Genomic DNA, 9,116 nt, shown 5'->3' with positions numbered 1-9,116 from the left:
ATATATATATATATATGTGGCTAGTTATGAAAATTGGTTGTAAAATTTCTGTGGGTGATAATTTTTATGATGGTTATTATTATGTACTTATTTTATTAATTGTGATTAAGTTGATGAAAATTCAATCGGTTGGTAGGACTGGTTTATGTGAATTGCTAATTGGGAGTGTTACAGGGCATAATTAAAAAGAAAAAAATATTCCCCGGGCCCTCTAAAATAGGGGAACTCTTACCGTTTTTCTATAACACACCTATTGGTTAAAAGAGGTTACAACAGTGCATCTTGATTCTTGCCATCTATTGGTACAATTGTACTTTGACTTTAATTCTTTTCAAGCATCAAGAGGATATCTTAAAATTATAAGTTTCACATTCCTATTTGAATTCTTTCTTTTTTTTTTTTTTTTGGATTTGGCTAGTTAACTAACTCAAAGCAAGCTGTATATTCCTTTTGCACTAGGAACTCTTTTCCTAAATTATATAACAGCTGTCCTACTACATTAATTAGTCCTAATCATCATGAAATAAGGAATTCTTGTGTCTCAATTATTTCAATTTCGTGCTCCATAATCTACTTAGCCTATTCTGGTTCAATTATGCATATATAAAATTATTTTTGCTTCATTTTGCTCTGCTCCTTGAGTCCTTGCATTTTAGTGATTTCCTTTACATGTCTTTTGCTTCCTTTTGAAGTTTTCTTATTTTCTTGGCTCCGTTAATTATTTTTTTTTTTATTTTATTTGCCATTTGCCTTAACTAAGTTTTTAAAGTTCTAATTTTAAGACTTGCCACCATCTAACTGATTGCTCCTTGTGATTTGTTGATCTTGATTCTTTTAAAAACATAAAAGGGGCTGGCTTAAGTGAAAAAAAAAAGAAAAAAGTGGTGAGATTGTTATATTGACACTCTTTTGAATTGTTATATTGACTCCTCTCAAACCTTTTGAAGCATATGAGGATCAGATTAAGATACCAAGAAAGTGCAAAATGAGAGAACAAGAGGAAAAGAAAAAGAAAGAGAGTGAGAAGTCAGAAGAAAAGAGAGGAAGTGAGGCTAAGAGGAAAAATTCAAGTGAAAAGAGTGAGGCTGAGAGAAAAGTTAAAGAGAACAGTGTGCAAAAAGGAGAGAAAAGTAAGAGAGTGAGTGTGTTTGCCAAAAAAAGTGAGGTTAAGAGTGCTATGATAGCAAGGCAGCAACTACTTGTACTTATGTACAAGGATGTTTATTTTCTTACTAATGACCTTAACCCCTCTTGATGTATACGCGGCTTCATTGTCATTTTTGGGTTCCAAGCCATCCTTAAGTCTCCATGCAACCTTTGAAGCGAAGAAGAATGAAGTTCTAGCAAATCCCAAGCCAAAGGAAGCATTGCACCTTCAATTTTGGCCTAAAACCACTTTTGGATATATTCTTATTACCACTTTTGGATATATTCTTATTACATCCACCCAAGGTCCAAATGAATAGCTTGCTCCAATTGATCCAAAAGTGTAAATTTTGAAGCCCATCAATGGCCCAAAGAGCCCAAGATTGAGTTTTAGTTACATTGGGACTAAGTTAGAATTTAGTTGTTTTAGTTAGGAAACATCATTCCTAAAGTTAAGGAAAAAACAACTAACTTTTGTCTTTTGTTAATTACTATGTATGGGCTTGGTTTAGAATGAATGGCTTAGCTTAATTCATGCCATTTTAGTTGACTTTTATGGGAAATATTGTATCATTGCCATCCATGCCTCCCATATAAAGGGTGGATCTTCATTTGTAAAAGGTTTTTTTTTGGGTTTTGCTCTTGAATAAAAACTTGAAGAAAGCTTGTTAGCCTTTTTTTCTCATTTCCTTTATCCAATTCATCTTGGAGGAAGAATTGGTGGTGGAAGATCCCAAGGTTGGTGGAACTTTCCTTTATGCCTTGGTTAATTTTCTTGTTATCCTTGAAATCCAAACTCGGAAGGTGTTAATGTGTGTTGTATGCCTCAGATACTGTTCACAATGTATGATTTTGCAATTTCCAGGTTTTGCCAACAAACTTTGAGACAAGTTTTAAATGTTTTGTTGATTGAGTTGTGATTACTATTATATACCATTAGAAAGCTCTTTGAATGTCCTTTCCATTGATATATAATTTGTATGACTTAAAGGTCATTTGCTTGGTTAAAATTGAAAGACAAAATTGCTGTTGTGCTATATGAACAGTAATTCCAGGATTGAGTTTGTGTGTTGTTACATTGTCTTGATGGATATGCACCATTTGGTATCAGAGCCTAGGTTGTTTGTGTGATTTGTTGACTAATTTCTACCTCCTGTAGCAACTGTTCACCGTTGGAATTACTGTTCACTATAAAGTTTTTTTTTGGTAAGTAAAAATTTTATACCAAAGAGAAAAGGATATACAAGTGGGTTATCTAGGACAAGTCCCTAGATTAAGCCTAACACAAGCATACCTAGGACAAGCCCCTAGGTTATGCCGAAACAAGAACACAAACAACCAACGTTTGGTACATAACACACTAAGGCAACAACACACAAACAATCACATTACATGGAAAACAATCACAAGACTGAAACCAACATAAGCTTACTCAAATATTGCATGAGGTATACCCCAATTGTTTGCAATTGACACATTTTCACTAGACTTGTTAACTTTCTTCAAGCAAGTTACCTTTACTCTAACACAATCTTTGATAAGCATTGTAACTCTCTCCTTTGGTAAATCACCTCTTCTAAAGCAAATGTCATTCTTAACCTTCCAAATGTGGTGGACGGTTGCACCAAAGCATAACTTACTCAAAATATTCTTGAAATTATTCTCCTTCCATTTGTTAGCCAATTCCACAATCAAAGAGGCCCACGGAATGGAATTGAGTTGTTGATGGCAAAGAATAAGCATTCCATTCCAAATTTGGAGGCTAAAAGCACACCTAAAAAAGAGATGATCCATGCATTCCAGTTCCTCATTGCACAAAGGGCATAAATTGTGGGAGATAAGACCGATTCTAACTAATTTATCCCTTGTCATAAGTTTACCTCTAATACCCAACCACACAATAAAAGAGTGTCTTAGAAAGTGCCTTTTGAACCACACAAGGTTGTGCCAAGTAACCTTTTCTCTCATACTTCGAATTACCTCCCAAGCTGATTTGATAGAAAATGTGCCATTAGATTTAAGGGACCATATTAAGGAGTCCTTACCACCCATTGGGCAGCAAGGGAGAGCTTCTTTTATCTCCATGAGGTGACATGAATTTGCCGCTAGCCATTTCCACCCATGCTCATCAATAACTTCCTTTACTTGAGCATTCTTAGGGATGCCCGAATTATAGATAACCCGGGAACCATACTTATCTAATAACGGTCCATAGGGGTGCCAATTGTCAAGCCAAAGAAAGGTGTTTTCCCCATTGCCAATGATCTTCTTAAACTTGGTCTTCATTATTTCCCTTAGGCCTAATATCTTCCTCCAAACCCAAGAACTCTCACTATTAGGTTTGATTTCCCAAAAATATTTACCTCTTAGCTTGTTGATCTTAACCCATTCCACCCAAAGTGAATTCCTCTTGTCAAAAAGAATCTTCCACATATTCTTTATGATGACAGCTTTATTCCAAGATTTGCATCTCATAATACCTAAGCCACCCTCCACTTTAGGAACACACACCTCATCCCAAGCAACTTTGGCCTTTTTACCAACCATGGAAGCACCACTCCAAAGGAAATTCCTTAATATTCCATCTATCTCCTTATGGATACTTGAAGGGAGAATAAAGATAGATGACCAATACACTTGCATGCTAAAGAAGACAACCTTAATAAGTAAGAGTCTACCTGCATAAGATAAGAGTTTGCTATGCCAAGAGGTAATACGCCCTACAATCTTATGACTGAGCAGCTTGCAATCACTACTTTTGAGTTTTGAAGAAGTTATTAGTACCCTTAGATACTTGAAAGGCAATTCTCCCACCTCTAAATTGATAGAAACCGAGAGCTTGATCTTCTCCTCTAGAGGAATCCCGGAAAGGAAAATGTTACTTTTTGAACCATTCATTTGGAGCCCGGACCATTTATGAAAAAGGGATAATGATCTTTTTTTTTTTGGTAAGTAATAGTAATTTTATACCAAAGAAAGATGTACAAATGCCTATCTAGGACAAAACCCCTAGAATAAGCTTAAACACAAGCATACCTTGGACAAGCCCCTAGGTTATGCCGAGACAACAAACGCTCACACCATTCAACCTATGGAACAAATAAACCAAAGATACATCACAAACACAAAGCAACACAACTCACAAGCATACCAAAGACAAGTCCCTTGGTTATGCCGAAACACCTACCTACCAACCAATTGCTACAAAACACAAAGCAAGACCTTACAACTCAAAACCAAAACATACTACAAGCCAACTCCACCCCATCTATTCAAAGATTGTATGAGGAATATCCCAATTGTTTGCAAGAATCATATTTTCTCTAGACTTGGTAACCTTTCTCAAGCATGAAGCTCTAACTCTAACACCTTCTTGAATAAGCATACGGACTCTCTCCCTTGGTAATCCGGCTCTTCCAAATGTAGTACACGGCTGCCCCAAAGCAAAGCTTACTCACAATATTCTTGAAGCTATTTTCCTTCCATTTGTTTGCTAATTCCGGGATCATTGAAGTCCATGAGCTATACATGATTTGTTGATGGCAAAGATTGAGCATTCCATTCCAGATTTGGGAGCTGAAAACACACCTAAAAAATAGATGGTCCATGCTTTCCGGATCCACCTTACATAATGGGCATACATTGTGGGAAATAAGGCCAATTCTTGCTAACCTATCTCTTGTCATTAGTTTACCTCTAATACCCAACCATACAATGAATGAATGTCTTAGGAAATGCCTTTTAAACCATACAATATTGTGCCAACTTACCTTGTCCTTCCTACTCCTCATAATCTCCCATGCCGATTTGATTGTGAACTTGCCATTAGAATTAGGAGCCCATGTTAGAGCATCCTCCCCTCCCATTGGGCAGCAAGGGAGAGCTCCCTTTATCTCCATGAGGTGGCAAGAATTCGCTGCTGGCCATTTCCACCCATGCTCATCAATGACTTCTTTTACTAAAGCATGCTTAGGAATTCCGGAATCATAGATAATCCGGTTCCCAAATTTGTCCATTAATGGTCCAAATGGGTGCCAATTATCAAGCCAAAGAAAGGTGTTTTCCCCATTGCCAATGACTTTCTTGAACTTGGTTTTCATTTGTTCCCTAAGTTTTAAAATTTTCCTCCAAACCCATGAGCTCTCATTATTCGGTTTGATCTCCCAAAAACTTTTTCCTCTAAGCTTGTTTGCCTTAATCCATTCCACCCATAGTGAGTTCCCCTTATCAAGGAGGATCTTCCACATATTCTTTGTTATGGCAGCCTTGTTCCACACTTTGCACCTCATAATGCCGAGACCTCCCTCCTCTTTAGGCACACAAACCTCTTCCCAAGCAACTTTTGCTTTTCTTCCATCCATGGCAGCACCATTCCAAAGAAAATCCCTCAATATTCCATCTATTTCCTTGTGTACATTTGAAGGAAGAATAAATATAGAAGACCAATACACTTGAATGCTAAATAGGACAGCCTTGATAAGTAACAATCTCCCCGCATAAGATAAGGACTTATTCCGCCACGAATAAATTCTCCCCACAATCTTATCAATGAGCATCTTGCAATCACTTCTTTTAAGCTTTGAAGAAGTTATTGGAACTCCTAGATACTTGAAAGGCAATTCTCCTACCTCCACATTGATAGAGTCCGCAAGCTTGATCTTCTCCTCTTGGGGTAATCCGGAGATGTATATATTGCTTTTGTTGCAATTCATTTGGAGACCGGACCATTCATGAAAAGGCTTTAGGGAACTTTTCATGAGAGTAAGCGATTCAACATCTGCCCTACAAAACAAAATAAGGTCATCGGCAAAGCACAAATGAGTTATGTTGTTTTCCTTACATTTCCAATGATGGCCAAAAGAAGGAATGTTCTTGAGTTCTCCAAGCATCCGTGAGAGGATCTCCATTGCCATGACAAAGAGGTAAGGGGATAAAGGGTCCCCTTGCCTAAGCCCATGAGAACTCTTGAAAAATCCCACCAATTCACCATTTATTCCCAAAGAAAAAGAGGGGGTTGAGATGCAGCTCCTAATCCATCCAATGAATTTTCCATGAAAACCAATTGCTTCAAGAATAGCAAGGATGAAGTCCCAATGAACCGTATCATATGCCTTCAATAAGTCAATCTTCATGGCACACTTCTTGTCTTTGCTCACTCTATGGTAATTATGCATTAGGTCTTGACACAACATAATATTCTCTCCAATACACCTTCCTCCCACAAATGCTCCTTGGGCTTTATCAATGAAACTCGGAAGTATGGCTTTGAGACGATTTGCAAGGATCTTTGAAATGCACTTATAGATTATATTGCAGCAAGCTATCGGCCTATACTCCATACACCTTGAAGCGTTAGCAACCTTAGGGACAAGAGCTAAGATAGTGCAATTTACCTCCTTGAGAAGATGGCCTGAAGAGAAAAAGTGCTGGACTGCCTTGATCACATCATTCCCCACAATCTCCCAAGTGGTTTTAAAGAAGAAGGCTCCATACCCATCCGGACCCGGAGCTTTGTTGTTGTCCATGGCAAAGATAATGGATTTGATTTCCTCTTCCCCCACTTCCTTGATCATGTTTTCTTTCTCTTGAATCTCTATTTGAAAATTAAGCAGCCTTTGAATTTCCTCTACATTGGAATTGCATGAAACCGTGGAGTTAAGGACCTTTTTGAAATAGCTCACAAACTCCTCTTTAACATCCTCCATATTACTAACAAAGGTTCCATCATCTAGGCACACCCCATTGATAGAGTTCCTACTCCTACGGGCTTTGATACATTTGAAGAAAAACTTGGAATATTGATCTCCTTCTTGAAGCCAATGAACTTTAGCTTTTTGGCGAGCTAAAGATTCTTCAGCTTCACTTAGATTTTTGTAGTTCTCCAAACAAACCTTTTCTTCCTTAGCTAAATCTTCATTTAGTGGGCTGCTTTGAAGTCTATTTTGAACATCCTCCAGCCTTCCTTTTGCTTCTTCCACCTTCTCTGAAATTCTCCAAAACCCCTCCTTATTTAGCCTCCTAAGAACCTTTTTTAATCTCTTGAGCTTGCTGATGAGCTTATACATAGGGCTGCCTTCTACATCCTCTTGCCAAGACTCCCTCACAATATTAAGGAAATTATCATGTGTTGCCCACATGTTATAGAACTTGAAAGGGACCCTCCTCCTCCTTACACCACCTCCACACGTCACAATGCATGGGGAATGGTCAGAGATGGAATGGTTAAGAAACATGGCAAAGGATTCCTCAAAAACATCTTTCCATTGTTCATTTACAAGGGCTCTATCCAACTTGCATGCTATCCTCCTATGTCCCTCACTACAATTACTCCAAGTGAGTTGGTTTCCCATGTACCGAAGATCTTCTAGATTTGCTTCCTCACAACACTTATTTAGGTCATCACTATAAGTATCTCCCCATGATACTACTCCAATTTTCTCACTTGGACCCCTAATTGCATTAAAGTCCCCCATTATTAGCCACGGTTTGTTCCCCATCCCATTGGAGAGCCTATCAATTTCCTTCCATAATCTTCTCCTTTCCATAGGTTGATTATACCCATAGACTATAGTTAAGGCTATAAGAGAGTTCTCCTCTACTAACCAAGCCTCCCCATGTATGAATTGCGGATTTTTCTCAATGACATTAAAACTGATAGTATCCTTATTCCATCCTACCCAAATTCTCCCATTAGGGTGACTATCATTGTTATTAGCATTCTCCCACTCTCTCCAAATATTACCATTCACTATACTTAATCTATCATTCCCCACTTTAGTTTCCAACACAGCCATTATTTCAATGTTATTATGCTTGATAAAGTGCCTTACCTCCCTTTGTTTGATAGGAGCATTGAGGCCCCTAATGTTCCAGCAAGCTATCTTTGTCATTTGGATGATAGTGGAGGGGAATTAGCTTTCTTGAGCTTTGCCAATTTTTTCCCCAAGTTCTTAGTCTTCTCATCCATTTCCTTCTTCCTAAAATCCATCTCATCCACCTTTAGTTTTCCTCCGAATGGGACTATTGTTGGAGAGCCCTCAATTACCAAGTCCTCCCCCCCATTTGTACTAGCTCCTTCTACCTCCATATCTATCCCTTTTGCTGTTGTAACTTGACTACTCTTGGAAGTGCTAGCTTCATACAACTTTTCTTTTCCTGCCGAAATGACTTCTTCATTGGTTTTCTCCGGATTGACCTCTTCTTCCATCATTGTGCTCCTTTTGATTTGCTCATTGGACTCATGGTTGGCTAATGCTGAATATCTATTGTTCTTATTTGTGTTTCCCCCCAAATTATGAAACTCCACGCCTTTACCTTTGGCCTTTTTGTCATTGCCGTTTGCCACCTTTAGTTTACTGTCTTTCCCATTTAGCTTCTTTGTTGTTATCATTCCATCCCCAACCTTGAGGTTTTTCCATGAAGATGTGCTACCTTCATGTTTCGGAGCAAAATGACAATTGGCAGTGGAGTGTCCAAAGCATTGGCACCCATTGCATTTTAGTGGTTTCCAACTATACTCTACATTGATCACCAAGTTTTCACCATTTGGAAGAGTTAAGTTGATAGTCTCCGGGCATTCCGCATCCACTTTGATCTCAATACATATCCGTGCAAACTCTAATCTTGTCCCTCCTTCCGTAACAGCATCCATATAAAGAGGATTCCCAATGGCACTTGCTATGTAGCTAAGTCCTTTTGGAGACCAAAACTCAAGTGGAATGCCATACAATCTCACCCATATAGCCACCTTTTTGACATCATTGATCATCATGGGAAGGTTTGTAGTCCATTTCCGAACTATAAACGGCTGTCCACCAATTGTAATCTGTCCTACTTCCACCGCTCTAGAGACTCCATCCATGTCTTGAAATTTTAGTATAAAAACTCCTTGGCCAGAGGTCATAACCTCACTTAGTCCATATGATGCCCATATCTTCTCAAGTGCTCTTTTAACAGTCAAGAATGGAGGT

The 9,116-nt window shown here is 38.3% G+C and overlaps 1 protein-coding gene across 1 annotated transcript; it reads right to left on the bottom strand.

Annotated features, from left to right (window-relative positions):
- Nucleotides 1–3,820: 3,820 nt before the first annotated feature.
- LOC123194974 lies at nt 3,821–7,940 on the bottom strand. Its single transcript, XM_044608488.1, has 7 exons — nt 7,038–7,940; nt 6,094–6,581; nt 5,775–5,928; nt 5,340–5,552; nt 4,917–5,114; nt 4,183–4,235; nt 3,821–3,824 (listed from the first exon to the last, which is right to left on the bottom strand). The coding sequence occupies exons 1-7, from the start codon at nt 7,938–7,940 to the stop codon at nt 3,821–3,823; spliced, it is 2,013 nt and encodes a 670-aa protein (XP_044464423.1).
- Nucleotides 7,941–9,116: the final 1,176 nt, after the last annotated feature.

This window comes from Mangifera indica, chromosome 13 (genome assembly GCF_011075055.1).
Source record: "Mangifera indica cultivar Alphonso chromosome 13, CATAS_Mindica_2.1, whole genome shotgun sequence".
In the NCBI taxonomy this organism is placed as follows: domain Eukaryota; kingdom Viridiplantae; phylum Streptophyta; class Magnoliopsida; order Sapindales; family Anacardiaceae; genus Mangifera; species Mangifera indica.
This window is presented reverse-complemented; position numbering and strand designations above follow the sequence as displayed.